This window comes from Pinus tabuliformis, chromosome 6, assembly GCF_031772625.1.
Source record: "Pinus tabuliformis cultivar Carrire ecotype Pingquan chromosome 6, CPIR1, whole genome shotgun sequence".
Classification (NCBI taxonomy): domain Eukaryota; kingdom Viridiplantae; phylum Streptophyta; class Pinopsida; order Pinales; family Pinaceae; genus Pinus; species Pinus tabuliformis.
In genome coordinates, this window is record NC_142292.1 from 1,721,712,474 (window position 1) to 1,721,731,076 (window position 18,603).

General features: G+C 36.0%; 1 protein-coding gene across 2 annotated transcripts in view; it reads left to right on the plus strand.

The window, feature by feature from the left end:
• The first annotated feature begins 11,101 nt into the window (after positions 1–11,101).
• LOC149265672 (eukaryotic translation initiation factor 3 subunit I-like) overlaps positions 11,102–18,603 on the plus strand; it is a 61,346-nt gene continuing 53,844 nt past the window's right edge. The window contains exons 1-3 of one of the 2 annotated variants that reach the window (XM_089429667.1): positions 11,102–11,259; positions 11,538–11,756; positions 15,195–15,410. In XM_089429667.1, the coding sequence (XP_089285793.1) occupies positions 11,573–11,756; positions 15,195–15,410 (400 nt within the window). In that variant the 5' untranslated portion in view covers positions 11,102–11,259; positions 11,538–11,572. Of the gene's footprint in view, positions 11,260–11,445; positions 11,757–15,194; positions 15,411–18,603 lie in introns of both variants that reach the window. The other variant, XM_089429664.1, reaches the window with a different exon arrangement.

Sequence of the window (18,603 nt, forward strand, 5' to 3'; positions counted from 1 at the left end):
TCAGGCTTGAGCAAAGTATTGTAATATTCTCATATTTTCTGACTAATGCAATATACAGATAATAAGGGTTTTTAGCTATGGCTTTCCCCAGGAAATCAATGTGTAATGTGTCGAGAGAATTCTTTCTCTTATATGATTTGTGATTTCGCGATCGTTAATTGTTTCCGTAGTTGGCATAGTAGATTCAAGTATATTGTTTTTGTAAATTACAATTAGCAGTTTGAATCTACAAGGAATTTCTACATCAAACACCCTAATTCTCATTAGGCCTTATATCACAATTCCAACTTGATCATTGACACATGTCGAGGTCAATAAATTTCATAGATTTTTCTTTTTATTTTCTTTTGTGTGATATTATTGAATTTGACGAGATGGATTGCTCGCATTCATTTCTATAGTGAAGGAATTTTTGACAATATTGATTATATATCCTCCTTTGACATTTGTGAAAGGTAGGTGAAAATGCCCTCATATATATGTTGATATCTTGACAATTTGTATTAGAGATATTAGCATACAACTAATATGCCTTCTTTTGTTGACCCCTCAACTCTTCCCAAACCATAGCCAATGGGGACCCCCTTGTATTTTTCTTTACACTAATATTTATCTCACCTATTCATTGTGGATTAAGATTGTGGTGTGTGTCATTATTTATTGCGAATGGAATTCCCATGATCACTCTTCTCATTTGGTTTAAATATTTGAGTGCTTGCCTATGATGATTGCATGAATCACCTTCAATGAGGGATTGTAACGCCCTCATCCCACATCTATCCAAGTAGACCATCTGGGGTAAATATATGACGAGAGGCCACTATAATGGGATTCAACCTCCTAGGCGACCTTAAGGAAATGGAATCGATGGAACACACCACACATACATTCCACATCAGCAACATAACTCTCAGGAGCCATCCCAACCACTCAGGTAGTCATCCTTGGAGACCAACTGAAGTTTTAGACCATTAAATTCCTTAAAGCTCCCTTGATATGGACAAGGGTGCGTATGGGAGGCTCCAGATGCTCCCACAACATGGGTATGCAAGCGTTTGGGGACTTTTCTCCTCAGACCTATGCCTACGACTCCGAAATTTGTGCCACTTTTTTCAGGCCCAGAGCCTAGGTCACTGCCCAGAACTCAATGACGGGTTCATAAATGAATTTACACAACAAAATAATGATACATTTACAAAAACATTGACAACAACTATATTGGACCCCTACTAGCCATGACAGGAATTTCGTCAAACATGTCACAAATATGTAATCTACAGGTTTAAACAACAGATCTGAGCATAAGGATCTCATACTTATCTGAGAATCGCTATGAAGCATTGTTCCCTTACATCATTAGCTGCATTATCATCTATTAGGTCATAGATACATTGTTCATTCATTTACAAATCAAAACATGAGGAGAGCCACACATCATCATTGTCATAATAGATGCTTATAACTAGCATCGTAACAACAAAAATATCAAGAATACATCAACCATATGATCCACATATAAACCAATACATTTACACATAAGATGTCAAGGAAAGAACCTCTTATTAATGAATGTAAAAGCCAACTTGGAATGGGGCTACCACGTTCCACCCGACCATAGATTGGCTGAGCCCTTTCTCTCTTCAGCCAATCACCCCTGTGCCATATTCCAAGCATGCATGTGGGGCTCCAACCAAAAGAACCAACTAGGGAATTTTGAGGCTAAACCACCTCACCCTCGTCAATAGAAACCAAGCTTTACCGCAATCCACACCAGATCACTAAGCCAAAACAATAAACATGTAATAACAGGGTTTACCATGATATCCACCAGATCACTAGGCCAAAACAAGCATGGATGCCACCGAAATTCTCCACCTAAACCATGAGGAATTTTCCTGTCTCCTAGTCTCTCAGGCTTTACCGCAATCCACACCGAATCATTAGGCCCTAAACTGTGACTCCACTCTCCAGGCTTTATCGTACATCCCATCCCAGGATTACTAGGCTTGATGGAGAGCACCCACCTCTACGATTTACGCAACCCATAGTCTGTTTCATGGGTTACTAGGCCATGTGTTCTTTTATTCAGATATCCACCTCACTCAGCTTTGAATCCATTCGATAATCTAGCTCAACCAAAACATGAGAACCCCATCACATCATGGATATTCGGAAATGACGAGGCTAGGCTAAAAACATTGTCACACCTGGCAAAACCCATGCCATGATAGCAAATAACTACATGAAATACCATGCATGCCAAAAGTAGCAAGGAAATCACACATGTAAATCGATACCTACAAAGAATCTTGTTGAAGTTGCTTGATCCTACTCTTCCTTGCTTGATCTTTGCTTCCTCTTTGCCTCCTTTGCCTTTCTTGATCCAATGCCAAAGTGCTCCAAGAAAAATCTAAGTGTACAAGAGTGAGAGAGAGAGAGAATAATGAGAGAGCTCCAAAACTGAATTGACAAAAGGTACCCATTGATCCTCAGAAGCCTTTTTATCAATCAGGCCTCTACTTTCTTCATTTTCCTCCTCACATGCAACATGTGACCTTTCACCTCCCTTTTCTCCTAATTTCCATTATTTTCATAAATAAATGCACGAAAAATGCCATTTTGCATTTTCAAAAGCCTTAGCCATTGCCTTTGCCAATTTACTTAGGCATAATAAACCAATGAACACGCACACTAGGAAGCCTTGCCCAACATTTAGCTTGGAATAAGTGTCCCATCAACAATGGTTATTATTTTGCCTTTATTAACTTGTATTACATAGAATTTTCACTAGGGTTGTTACACGAATCTTCAAGGAAGTCCTCGGGAACATGATTTTTAAATTGGCTTTTGTTTCATTGATTGCTTCATCTTATTTATTTGATTGAAAGACATGAGTGAGCAACCATTGGGCATGAAATTGCAATGTATACATAATATGTTAGTGATATCAACTCAAGATGTCACTGTAAGAATTGATTATAACATTTATTGGGCTTAATATTTTTATGTGGTGATTAGCACATATAAGCATTGCGTGAGATTATTTATCCCCACTAATATTAAGTACATAAGGTGTCCACCATTGTTTAATGCAATGGTTATTGGAACATATCAATCGATGCTTGTGTGATGTGTTAAAGTAATAACTAGATTAGTTAATTGTTCAAATGACATCTATTGAACATAATGCATTTATGGCTTCATCATAAGATCTATTAGCAAGAATTAAATGTCAAGATTAAGGAAAGATAAGCAACAAAAGGAGATGACTTATGATTTCATTGGAACATGGACCTTTATAAAATCAAAACTTTGGAACAAAGAACCCATTTAAGAAAAAGAGTTTATGGTTTGCCAAACATTTCTACAATAGACGAAAGAAGATGAAAATGTATGGCATCATTGCAACTAAATAAACTTATTGATATGATGCATAATGCATCTTAAACATATTTTTTTAGTAGTAACCATAGAAAGTTGCATTAGCAAAATTTGTTCTCTGGGCACATCATTTTACAATAAAAAATAGAAGAGTTGATCTTCTCTAAATTGTCCATATATAACTTGGGCCTATCAGCTCTTCTATATTAATTTCCACTTACATACATCCAAAATATTCTGTAAGTATAGTATTCATAGAAGATTCCTAGAGTTTTACAACATTTAATAGCCATTCCCAAAAATGAAGGTTGGAAAATAGACTAATCATTTGAAATTATAATGTTTTCTGCTCTTGCATAATTCAATTATGGAACTATAAGTGTTATAGGTTGTGCTGAGTTGGATGTAGAGGCTATGAATTGGTCTTCTTATCCTCCTTCCTGATGGGTGATTTGAATTGAGGCCATATGGGAGTAAATTCTGATGACGACCTCTCCTAAACCTTGATTCCAACTCTTATGAGTAGATAATATCTCCAAAATCACATCCATTTGGGGCAATAGTCGATCTAATTTTATGTGGAGAGAAGCAAGCTTTGTTACATTTGATGTATCCTTACTATCAATTTGTTTTCCTGAGAATTTGTCTTGCCATTTTTTGTTTTCCATCTTGATAGTTGTTGCAACCTTGGAGATTAGTTAACTATTGGGGAAAATCATGAAGGATTTGGTACTCGGCACAAATATGGAGGGAGATGTATAAACAGGGAGATTGGAGGGGTTGAATGGTATTTGTCGCCTTCAACAAATCCTGTGAAGCTATGGGCTATAAACCTTGAGCTGATTTTGGATGCTTGCTAAAACTTGTAATATAATGATTTTGCACATCCCTGGTCATCCACGAAAAAACAATGAGATCACCATCTTTTGACACAATGAGGGAAGTGGGCTAGTTCCAGAGCCATGGGAAGATCCCATCACGCACACGGGTTGGCACTAGAACTCCCATTTTAGAACTGTACCACTTCATCATGGTAGATTGTAGATGAGTGCAACGAGACTTGAAGAATTTTATGATGGGTCCACATCCTTTATCATCAACACTTGGAGGCCTCTAATGATTCAAGATGCACGTGGGAGGTAGTAAAAAGGATTTATGTTGGTATTTTGGCCCGTTAACTTTTAAATATGAAATAAATGCATAAGAAATAGAAACTAAATCACACAAAAAGAAACACAAAGAATTTATGTGGTAAAACCCTGATAGTGTGTCAAGGAAACCTCCACGGGGCAAGGGATTGGAATTCTTATTTCTCCAGGTCAAAATGACTCTCCAAAACATTACATCAAGCCTCTTGGGCAATCAACATTTTAATACAAAGACTATGTTACATAACTCCTTATAGTGATACAACTATCTTAATAGTAAAACTAGATTTACTCGGATAATTACATCATTAATTGTTTCCATTCTGTAACAGTCTCCACCTTAACAACAATTTTCCTAATCCCTTTCCCATTCCCATTCGTCATCTCTTCTGCAAGCCAAGAGAAGCCAAATACTATTGTAACTTCTCTACTAAAATTGGCTTCATGAACATATTTGCACGATTCTCCTGTGTATGGACCTTCTTCAGAGCTACTTTGTCGCCATCGATCATATGTCTTACAAAATGGTACCTTACATAAATGTGCTTAGTCTTGTTGTGATAAGATCGATTTATAGCCAATTGAATAACACTCTAATTGTTACGAAATACATTCACTTTCTCTTGCATCCTTCCAAGCTCATCAAGTAGACCTTTCAGCTAGATTGCATGTTTATAAGCACGTGAAGCAGCTATATACTTTACTTCAGTAGTGGATAAAGCAAGTGTTTCTTGAAGCTTTGACATGTAGCTAATTGCACCACCTGCAAGAGTAAAGACATATCCTGTAGTAGATCTCCTCTTGTCTAAATCACCTCTATAATCAATATCCACATATCCGTAGGCTGAATCTTCACAACCATTAAATATGATACAATGGTCACTTGTGCCTCTCAAATACCGAAGCACCCATTTCACTGCTCGCCAATATTATTCTCTTAGATTTTCCATGAACCTGTTGATAACTCCAATTGCATGTGTGCCTCTCAAATACTGAAGCACCCATTTCACTGCTCGCCAATGTTCTTCTCTTGGATTTTCCATGGACTCGTTAACAACTCCAATTGCATGTGAAATGTCAAGTCTTGTAGATACCATCGCATACATTAAGTTGCCTATCACATTTGCATATGGTACACGAGACATATACTTATTTTCTTCACTAGTTCTAGGAATAAAACCTAAAGAAATCTTAAAATGGGAAGCTAAAGGAACAGTAACAGGTTTCACATTGTCCATACCAAACTTTGCAAGTACTTTCTCCACGTACTTATGTTGTGATAACCAGAGCTTTCCATTTTTCCTGTCTATGTATATCTACATGCCTAAGATATGTTTTGTTGCTCCAAGATCCTTCATATCAAATGTCCTAGAAAGCTGAGCCTTTAACTTGTTGATTTCTTCCATGCTTTTGCTTGCAATAAGCATATCATCAACATACAAAACCAAGAAAATGAATATGCCATTGAAACTTTTAAAGTATACACAATGATCATACTCACTTCTAGTGTAGTTTTGGCTCACCATGAAGGAGTCAAATTTCTTGTACCACTGCTTCGAAGACTGCCTCAGGCCATACAATGATTTCGTGAGCTTGCAAACTAATATTTTGTTGCGACCTTGTACAAAACCTTCAGGTTGTTCCATATATATCTCTTGATCCAAATATCCATGAAGAAAGGTTGTTTTAACATCTAATTATTTTAACTCAATATCAAGTAAGCCAGTTAGTGCTAACACAATACAAATAGAAACACGTTTTACGACTGGTGAAAAGATCTCATGAAAGTCAATACCTTCAACTTGAGAATACCCTTTTGCTACCAGTCTCACCTTATATCTTTCAATACTTTCATCAACATTTCACTTCGATTTGAAGACCCATTTGCATCCAACAACACTTCTCCCTTTAGGAAGTTCTACAAGATCCCAGGTTTTGTTCTTGGCTAAAGAATCCATTTCTTCATCCATAGCCTTCTTCCATTTTTCATTATTTTCATCATCCATTGCTTCTTGATAACAAGAAGGTTCCCATCTTCAGTAATCAATGCAATAGATGAAGCAAAATCTTCATACCTTTTGGGTGTTCTTCTTTCCCTTATAGACCTCCTTAGAGTGACTGGTTGTTGAATTGGTTCAAGAACTTTTATAGTTTCCTTTGCATCTTCTTCACCTTTTTTCTTCAGAAGTCACTAATTCCTTTCGACTTTCCGAAGAAGGTTGAGTCTCCAACTGAATTTGTTGATTTGGTGATACCTGTTCCTGTTCAACTTTTTCAACATCTGATTTTAGAAGAGAAGATTCATCAAATGTTACATCTCTACTAATGATTATCTTACACGAAGAAGGATCCCACAACTTGTATCCTTTCATCGCATAGTCATACACAACAAAGATATAACGTTTTGCTTTTGGGTCTAACTTAGAATGTTGATTCTTTGGAATAAGAGCATAGACATCACAACAAAAAAATCTTAAATGTGAATAATCACAAGACTGAACCGATCAAACTTCTTCAGGAATTTTACAATTAATGGCAACTGAAGGTGATCTGTTTACCAAATAACAACCAATAGATACTGCTTCTGCCCACAACTCCTTTTGTAGGTTAGAATTGATGATCATGCTTCTGGCTCTCTCCATAAGAGTCTAATTCATACATTCAACAACGCCATTTTTCTGAGGAGTATAGACAACAATTTTATGTCTAACAATCCCTTCATCCTTGCAATATTGTTCAAATTCTAAGGAAGTAAATTCACCGCCATTGTTAGTTCTTAAACATTTAATTGATTTGTCTATTTTCTTTTCAACCATAGCTTTAAACTGTTTAAAGACATTAAATACATCAACTTTTATTTTTAACATATAGACCCATACTTTTATGGAGTAATCATCAATAAATGTTACGAAGTAAGATGCACCTCCATAAGATACTATAGGAGATGGTCCCCAAAGATCATAATGAATATAGTCCAAAATTCCTTTACTATTATGACTTCCGGTTTTAAATTTTTGTTTACATTGTTTTCCATATACATAATGTTTGCAAAATCCAAACTCAATGATTTCAAATTAGGAAGTAATTTGCGATTCATCAATACTTGAAGGCCCTTTTCGCTTATGTGGCCCAGTCGCTGGTGCCATAGGCGAGTCTCTTCTTTTGTCTTCTTATATACAATTATTGTCTCACTAACTTGAGTACTTCCTTTGATCCTGTAAAGGTTTTTGATTGTCCCTACCTTCATAACAACCAAAGCGCCCTTTGAAATTTTCAACACTCTACCTTGACTTGTAAACTTGTAACCTTCCGAGTCCAATACTCCCAAAGAAATCAAATTCCTTCTCAACTCAGGTACATGTCTAACATTAGTCAATGTTCTAACTATATCATCGTACATTTTAATTACGATGTTTCCCATCCCAACAATTTGACAAGATACATTATTACCCATAAACACAAAACTACCATTCACAATATGATAAGCCTGAACCAATTTATGTGCTTACTCATGTGATGAGAAGCACCAGAATCTAACAACCAATTTTCATAATGCTGAGAAACATTGCAAACAGACATAGCTTCATCTACCATACCTAATTCAACAAATAAAACTTCATCAATCATACCTGACTCAACTTGATTTGATTCCTTCTTTGGGTTTTCAACAGACTCCTTTCTTTTCCAACAATATTTCTTGAGATACCCTATTTTGTTGCAATACCAACATTTGACTTTACACTTCTTGACTTTTGATTTTGATCTGGAAGAACTTCTTACTTTTTCCCTTCTTTCCTTGGACCGACCGCTGGCTATCATGGCTTCTAGCGCGAAAGTTTCAATGCTAGACTTCCTTCGTAATTCTTTAGATAAAGCTCCCACAACATAATCAAATTCTAAAGATTCGATTGTGCTCAAACTGATAGAAGTCACAAAGTGATCCCAAGACTCAGGCAAGGAACACAACAAGGTAATAACTTTATCTTCTTCTTCAAATTTAACATTTGTATATGACAACTGGCAAATAATTGTATTAAATACATTTACGTGTTCTGCAATTTTAGTACCCTCCTTCATCGAGAGGCTATACAACTGGCTCTTCAAATAGATTAAGTTGGTTAAATATTTGGTCATATACAGTGTTTCCAATTTTCCACACAAACCCGTCGCTGAGGTTTCTTCAACAATGTTGAAGAGAACTACATCCACAAGGCACAATCTAATGGTACTAAGAGCTCGAGCATCCAAATCCTCCCAATCCAAATCTGTCATACCAACATATTCTTTTCTAATCCCATCTAAAGCTTTGTGCAACCCTTGTTGCACTAGCAAATCCTGTACCTTCAGTTTCCACAAAGCAAAATTGTTCTTAACGGTGAACTTCTCCACCTCAAATTTAACATCAGCTAATTTAACCATTTCTTCCTACACGAGCTCTTTCAAAAAATTTATTAAAGATAAAATTTTGTTGAGTCCTCCAACTAGGGTTTTCTATTTTTAATTTTGCCTTCAACTAGGGTTTTTTCTGAATTTATTTCTTTTGGTTTCTTTCACTAGGGTTTCTTTTTTTAATTGCAGATTCCACAAAAAAAAACTTCAAACCCCCTACTCTAATTTTCTTTGAGGAAACCCAAAAATTCAACAATTTTCTGAGACAAATTTTCAGAACCTTACTTTTCTTTTCTTAGAAAAAACCCAACAATAATGTTCAACTCTTCAAAATTTTATTTACTTTCAAAAAATAATTCTTCAACAAACAAATTTTTCTGTTGCCAAAAAACAAAATTTACCCTTGCATGCTATTGCTTCTACAGGTCACTCCTTCGCGACTCAACAAAGCAGACGACTCCTAGTCAACAATACGACTCCTTGTAGTCAACAAACAATGACTTTCCCCTAGTCAACAATACACAACTTTCTTTGCCAGCTTAACGATTTCTAAAAGTTTGCCCCCAGGTAACAATACACTGCTTTCTTTGGTGGCTTAACGATTTCCAGAAGTTTTCTCCTAGTTAACAATACACGACTTTCTCTGGTGGCTTAACGATTTCCAGAAGTTTGCTCCTAGTCAACAATACACAACTTTCTTTGGCAGCTTATCGATTTCCAAAAGTTTGCTCCCAGTCAACAATATCTTCTCTTTATTAGAGCGATTACTTTCATTTATGTGTTGGACTGCTCCTCGAACAACGACTTTATTTTATACTCATTGACGACTTCAAATAAGGGTCCCTTGTTTCAGTCTGTCACTTAACAATTTCTAGAAATACGACTTTGCTTTGCTCTAGATAGCGTCGACTACTCCTCTTACATGCTATAGAATTTAACGACGGCAGCTCTGGTAAGAGTAATACTTCAACAAATTGTGTGGAGCGGGTGGTAAGCAAACAAATTTTAATCTCACGACCCTCACAACCAAGCTCTGATACCACTTGTTGGTATTTCAGCCTGTTAACTTTTAAATATGAAAGAAATGCACAAGAAATAGAAACTGAATCACACAGCAAGAAACACAAAGAATTTACGTGGTAAAACCCTAACAATGTGTCAAGGAAACCTCCACAGTGCAAGGGATTGGAATTCTTATTGCTCCAGGTCAAAATGACTCTCCAAAACATTACATCAAGCCTCTCAAGCAATCAACATTTTAATACAAATACTTTGTTACATAACTCCCAATAGTTACACAACTGTCTTAACTGGTAAAACTAGATTTACTCAAATAATTACATCATTAATTGTTGTCATTCTTTAACAATTTAATCTTGTTTATGTGCATGGGCTTAATTTAGGAGATTGGAACCTCTTGCACGGTTCCATTCACCATCAAAGTTCTCGAGGATAAAAGAATTACATGTTTGGCTAACAAATTTGCCAAAGAGTTGAGGCCTCTAAGGATATGCTTGCTTTGGTTGTTATTGCATGATGGACACGTAGATCATAATATTTCGGTATATGGAGTTTAGTTTGATATCAACTAAGGCTAGGCTAAGGTTGAGGTGTCTAATAATATTGTTAGAATCTCCCACAATGATGAGTGATTTGACAAAAAGAGAATTGACAAGGGTTAGTCCTTGAATAAAATAATATAACTTAGCTTGGTTATTAGAGACTAGGCCAAGTCCCAAGAATAAATTGCTTCTTTTGGGTCACCAAAACAATATAAAACCCACACCTCTCACCCCATAAACATATTATTAGTATTTCTAGTTCATGATTGAACAAAAAAGGTAGAGAAAAGAAGCTCAAGATGTATGACATTATTACAACTAAATAAACTTGTTAGTTATATGATGCATAATGTAATTTAAAAAATAAGTTAATATTATCGCCAAAAAATGTAATTTAAAGACAAATAAATTTTGATATGATTATCACCAAAAAAACATACTTCAAAAAAATTATTATTATATCCAGTTAACGATAGACTTGCATGATACAATTATCTTCTTCGAATTAAATTTTCCAACATAGTTGGGGTGAGGTGAATTTATTATTCACCTAAATAGCATGAATGTTAAATATTGTATTGAAAGGGTAAGCGCATGGGTAAAGGAGATGCAATACGAACTCAACATAAGTGAGTTCATAGTCTTTTGCTTATAAAATCTATCAACAAAAACCCTTGGCACACTTACATGGAGGGCCTTATATATCCATTTCTTTACTCATCATCGATTCTTTTTCGTCTTTCATCATCTGTGCCAGTGCTCGCGGATTGTCTACACTGGTGCGTGTTTTCAGGTTTTTATATGTTAGGTTTCGGATTATATTCGCAGACACAATATACTCTCAAGTTTGTCTGATATGGCAATATAAATGTTTTTTTAATTTTCTTTACCCTCTGATATACAGACAATTATTAACTTTCAGGAGTTTTTCTTCTATGTTGGAATTTGATATTGTGGTTAATTAGGATACCGAGTTGATTACTTGCAATATTTCTTGTTTTGGGCTTCCGCGGTTCTTCAGAATTGAAGAGCGCTTAGGGTTTGTTATTTATTGCAGAAGTCCGATAAGGAACATAATACATTGCAAGCAAGATGAGGCCGATTTTGATGAAGGGCCACGAGAGGCCTCTGACGTTTCTCAAGTATAACAGGGATGGGGACTTGCTGTTTTCTTGTGCGAAGGATCACACGCCCACCGTCTGGTATGGACACAACGGGGAGCGCCTTGGGACCTATCGAGGACACAACGGTGCTGTCTGGTGCTGTGATGTCTCAAGTAAGTACTCTCACAATCTCATTATTTCCAGTTCTTTTAGTCTCGTGGCTTTGTATGGTTGTGGGTATGAAAACATCGAGATTGGCACCTCCAGCTTTTTCGACATTTTTGTGCCCATAACAGATAAGGGTTGGAATATAGATCCGTGCTAGTTATTAACAACTTAAGACGAGGAAAAAACATATATAAACAATAGGTCAGCCTGATATTATACGCAGATGAGAGATGTTGATGGAACCCCCCTACCCGGTCTGTAGATCGTCTCTTCTGCTGCTATTATTAATACCGTGTTTTAGGTTTTGTTAGGTGAGGTGTTCGTATGTTTTTTTGTTGTTCTAAATACTTTTGAACACATTTTGTACTCTTTTGTTTGTTTCATTTTTAAGATTTTGTTTTTTTCTATCCAGGGTTAACGCTTGCTTTGAAGGGTCAGTTTGAGGTGCTCAACATCTCCACTTTGGGGGTTGAATATAATAAATTAGAAAGACTAGAATACAGTAGATGAGATCAGTACACAATGGAATTCTAATATGGGTTGTGGCATAAAATGAGTATAATCTTCTTAAGTTTGCATGTTGTCATTACAATTAAAGATACAACTGCTACAAGGCTGTGTATGGACTGGTTTTGAAGTTTTCTGGACTCTGATACATATGTGCATTGTGAACCACAATAGCAAGATTCGGCCGCATTGGCTTTTGTTGTGCGGTTGTTCGGTGAATTTTCCGTATAGTGTGCAGATATGGTACGGAAACACATTGTCGATAGCCGTTGACAATATATCTCATGTCTTTGATACCTGCCAACCCATAGACCCCCCAAAAGTATCAAAACCCCAAAATATCAATTAAAAAAAAACCCTAAAAAAGCCGATAGATACAAACTAAATAGACAAATTTTGAAGGCCAAAAGTACCAAAACCCCAAAATATCAATTAAAAAAACAACCCTAAAAAAGCCGATAGATACAAACTAAATAGACAAATTTCGAAGGACTGAATTATTTTTCTCAATTATTGAGTGTGCTTGACGTTGAAATTTCAAATTCTTCTAAAATGTGGAACAATATGTTTTTTTTTGGTATATATGAGATATATTCCTCTGTATTGGATCCATAGTAGAATTTTTAGTTACATATAACCTGTTCCTAATACTCTTTGAATTTGTATTCATATTCGAATCTCTCTACTATGGTGTGATTCATTGGGTTTTAAAGCTTTTCAACAATAGTTGCATGGGTCTTTTATGTCCTCAACTAGTGCCTGCAACTGCTGTACTAGCATCCCAATGATCATCTCCTTTCAAAGGAAAATCAGGGTACGCCTGTAGCCGTAGTTAAAAAGTTCTCATCCTCATTGTATTGTACTAGTACCAATGTCTGCTCCAAGTATTACTTATGCAGCATAGCTTTAAGATGAAGTTCTGACTTGCTGATGCTTTTGCATCTAATGGGTCAATTTAATTATTTAATTTCTTTCGCCCTTTTAAAGCCAAACTTAATAGTGAATGAATTCAATGGCATATCAGATCAAGCTAGTTCATCACATCAAATGATATACAAAATTATTTGGCTACATTGGGAAAGTATTGTCTGCAATCTTGGTTTTGTTTTGATTGTGTTATCTTCTAGATGTTTCTGGCTATTGAGGTGATAATAGTTTTTAATTTTGTTCTAATTCTTTTTGCTTATAAGCAATATGAGTCAATTATTCTTGTTTTTCTTCATCAATTTTATTGGATTTCCTGATTGGACACAATCTTTCTGCCTATGTTACACAATGTTTTTTGTTTTATCTGTTTTAGTTTTTAGCTTATGGGGCCTGTTTAAATTCTGGCAGTCTTTCATTTGTTCTTCAGTTGTCGAGTTTGAAAGATAATTTGTTGGCAGGTTGTATTTGATGAATTCTTCATAAAATGCCATTTACCTCTTGATAAAAGTCGCAATGGTGGGTTCTCTTTATCAACTGTAACTGTAGCAAAAACTTGTAATATAGGGCACATTAACTCATTCTGTTATTCGTCTTTTCATTTTTTCGGCAATTTTTTGTTTTTGAAATAGTAGTATAGCTAAATGATGGCCACTCTAGCCAAGCAGTAGGCAAGTTTCCTTTGAATGATTTAGTTCTTATATTATGTTTTTTTTCCAAATATATTCATGTGTGCTTTGAATAGATTTTTGTTAGCTCCCAGAGAATTTCTCCCACTGGCAAATCTTATCATGGAAAGTGTCTGTAAGACAGGCCTTCACCTAAACCAATAATTCCTATATGTGCTAGCTGCTTGTTGGAGCAGACATACTATCTTTTTTATTCTTTTGGGTTAGTAGAAATTAGAATTATGCTGATTAGTGTTAGTGATAAAATATTGCTCTTGCTGCTCTTTAGAGCAGAAGTGTTGCCACTGATCATTATCCTTGTGAGGAGATATACTTGGTTGAACCACAGTACCTTAAAATGAGTATATTTATTATATTCCTGCGAATGGATCTTGTCTTAATTTCAGTTCACTTCTTGAGAAAATTAACAACCCTTCTATCCCTTTGGAGAGTCTGAAATCGGTCTCTAAAAGCTTCTCCTGTTTCAATGTTTGAGTAGGAGATTCCTTCTTTCATGTGCAAATAATAAAACAACATGCGTGTGATCAGCTGTGTGCCTTTAAAGCACAGCTGCCTCCCTTTGAGCACTTTGATGATACCCAACTCTGAATTTGTTGTCCTTAAAATCCTTCAGAACCACAACTCTGTAATTTTGTTGCAGGTGCCATGCCAGTGGAGTGTGTATGGGGGTGTGATTTTAGCTGTGATCTTGTTTGCAAACTTGAAACTCTTCAGCAAATATCAGGAAGCAGAGCATAATAATATTCAGTTTGTCTGGCTTTACCAATTTGATGAAATTTTTGTCATGAGATTGTGAACTTTTTTTGTGTGTAAATGGTCAACATGTTTAATTATTCCGAAAGTTATTGCATGGTAAATTTGAACTCCCATTCTGCATATATGATTGGGAATATATATTTTTGGCCTATGGCTAAACCTTTGAAGATGTCAAAAGCCTAGGAATGGAAAACCCAAGGGATATATTTTTTGTAAATTTATATTCTAGATCTCAGCTTAAAAACATAGTTGCATGGGTAATTCTGCCCCCCAAGGCTGTACTTGTATCTGCTGTATCTGCATCTTGATGACATCCTCCTTTATAAATAAAACTTGATGTACCCCATTACTTGCAGTTCCAAATGTTTTCATCCTTGTAGTATCTGTACACATAACTGTACCCATGCAACATTAATAGTGTCAATGGTTTTATGTAGCCTTGTGCCCTCTTAATAATTTTGGATTTTGTTTAGTTTTTATCTATTGTAGATGAATGCTTGAATTCTCTTGATTCAAAGCTTTTGGAATATTGAAACTAAACAATATTTTTGCTCATGCTTGATGTAGGGGACTCTACACGTTTAATAACCAGCAGTGCAGATCAGACTGCCAAGTTATGGAACGTGGAGACGGGAACTCAACTATTTTCTTTTAACTTTGAATCCCCAGCTAGAGCGGTGGACCTTGCCGTAGGGGATAAGCTTGTTGTAATAACCACAGATCCATTTATGGAGTTGCCTTCAGCAATTCATATTAAACGTATTGAGAAGGATCTGTCAAAGCGTAAGTAAAAAAATGTCTCCTATTTTGTTCGTTTAGCTTATGTAATATCTTTCTTCATGACTGGCAGAATGCTTTTATGGATACTCTTTGTGAATGCCTTTCATGTTTGGCATTGAATAAGTCGTGTTAGTTTGATGAGGTTATTTGGCAATTGTTGCTTTCATGCATGCCTATCTACCATCTAGCATTGTTGTTATTCTTCTTCCCTTCCTTCTCTCTCTGCTAGAATTTATGTTTTTGTTTAAAATGTTTTTTTTAATGGAAAATGTCCTTGTGGAAACCCTCCAGACCCTTCCTGACATTACTTGAATGGTGCCTGGTCCCTGGGGTAAATGCCAACGGAGTTTATGTTACCCAGACAGACTACAGACTTTAACCCATGACCTCTAAGTGATCTCTGCCTTGTAACTTGTCAGCCCAAAGCAATTGAGTTAACTGATTGAGCCTTTTGGTGACTTACCTAAAAGACAGTGCTCCTAGGATTAAGGAAAAGACGGGTTATAACAAATTTGATTCTGATTGGAGACTGCCCAGAAGAGTGGTTTGGAAGCTCAATTTTGATCAGGATTCTGGCCTCTAAAAACAATCTGTGATCTCCATCTTAAAACTGGTCAGTTCAAACCAATTGAGCAACATCAGGCTAAAACTAAAAGACAATACCTGCTAAGAAGGAAAAAGATGGATTATAAAAAGTTTGATTGTGATTGGAGAACCCAGACTAGTGGTTTGGAGCCCAATTTTTGTTGGGGTCTCAAAAAAATAAATAAATCTGCGGAGCTACTGCTTTGGAGGCAGACTAGACAAGATCAGATTATTAATGTCCAACAAATGACCAAAACAATAGGTGAAAGGGACTAGGAAGTCAAATGGTGATGCCCAGCTGCAGGAGTGCCAATGGTCTATTTTTTTATTTTGTAAACCTGGGAGAGGGTTCTATTAACCTGCCAAAGGCCAAGGGCCTCATCAAAGGGAATAAGACCAAGTGTTAGACAGTGTCCTTCAAGACTGGAGCTAGAGGGAGGGGCTCAGTGATCCGCATGAGTCATGACATTAAGGAGACCTGATAATTGGGCCTTGGTTAAGGATATGACAGAAATACTAAATTTCTTCAAAAAATTAATATCAGCAATGCTAAATGGGGTGCAAATAAAGATGTTAATTAGTTGGCAATTCTAGTCCTTAAACTTTCAGTAGGTGAAACTAATTCTCGGCATTCTGATTTTATGCCTGACAGAATAAGGAGTAACAGGACTCTTATGTAATATTCTAAACAGACGTAAAATAATGAAGAAAGTGACTAATCAAAGTGATGGTATGAGTTTGACTTGTAAGAGTAGATGGCATGTTGATCGACTTGAAGCAGAGCAATGGGAATTAGGGAGAAACTTTGAAATTGTTTTGGGGTTTCAAAATGTTTGGAAGACATAAGGATAGGAGTTTAAGAAGAAGATAATGAATACGAGAATCAAGAAGACGACAATTTTGAGTGGGTGAAAGTCCTGATATTAACACACTTTAGAAGAATATCACTCTTTCTCTAGAGTGAGTCTTGAGTCAACTGAGACCTTGGCAGTTTTTGGTATCTTGATTTGCAAATGAATTGAAAGTGCTTCCAATGCAAGTATGCTAACATCCGAAAGGAGAAGGAGCTGTCTAAGATGTCTGAAACTTAAAATGCGCATGTGGAAGGTATGGTTGAGGAGTTGAGCAATGGAAAACTTTAGCAGGACTTTCATCCCTTGAAAGACCTGTCATGTTTGAGAATTGAGATAGGGCAGTTGAAGGAATTGACCCCACACGATGGGGCGTGGAGAACACCGTATCTTTAAACATGACATGATGCTGCCCAACTCGTGTAGGTCATTCAAGTTAATGTATGAGACTGCACTTGATCATGAGCATGGTGCTGAAACAGAAGGGTTCAAAAATCACTAGCTGTCATGGTCCATGGATCTACCTGAGTTTGTTTATGTAGTGTTGATGATATACTTAGATGATATCTGATATACAGCATCTTACTAGGTTGTTTATATAAATTTGCAAACTATCTGGATTTATAATTGATTTGTGGGAACGAATATAGATTAGAAATATGCGAGCTTTTGTCCTCTCAGAAGGAAATGATAAGTTTGGAGATCAGCCAACAATTAAATCAGAGAGTGGATATGGAAGCTAGCTTTTTTGTATCATATGTAAAAGTTTGGATTTTTTCCCACCAAATTAAAGTTTAAAATCATAAGGGAATGGGGTTTTCACATATGTACTCATTTATTTTTGTGTCAACATTTTTGTCATTCTTTCTTGGATTAGTTTCTTAGCTTTTAATGGTTTGTTTCTTTGATCTCTTACTATCGAGGTTAATTTGGTTTTAGGAGCTGTTTCTGTGTCCCCACTGTGTGTCATGCAGATTGTACTATTTTAGCCTCATTGACCTACCTTTTGTGGTCATTTGTTGGACATTAATAAAATTGCGTTATCTTATCTTTATCATACCTTTTCCATAAGAAATCAGCACACTTATCTACAAACCTTTCGGTGCCAATAATAGGTCAAATCTGACTTGGATTTTCCAAAAGACACTATAAATATGAATAATTTCAAAATAATATTCACTTAAAATTGTTCCTCAATGCAAGCTTGTATTGCAAACCTATGGGCATTTGAAGTTAAAATATTGGTATAAAATTAAAACATTTATCCAAAAGAACCACAAAAATGCATCAATCTGCGCTTCAGGTATGGCATGTCTCCTGTGGGCTTTGGTGGCAGGCTCAAAGCAAGAAGGTCAAATTTGCGATCAGAAAATCAACTTTTAGGACCTGCTGGCCTCTTGTAGGTGTTCAAGGACCTCTTAACACTTGTTCACACTGGCTGAGGGAACCCAAGGACACCCTAAAACTTATATTACACTTATCTGTCATGGATCAACATAAATTGTGCTGCTTGACCTGCAATAAACACAACTTTATGACACAAACCAGAAGATCAGTTGTATTTGTTGCAGTCTCCACCAGAAAACAGATCTTTGGATTCCAAAAATTCAAAAGAGGATATTTACATTTCTTTTCTAGTTGAATATGAATGCCATTTTAGAACTCACAAAAGTTTTAAAAGTTACCTCCAAAATAAAGGGTTTTGGGTCAAAATTAGCTCCCAATTTGTCTAACTGGCTAAATTTGGAAAAAATTTCATC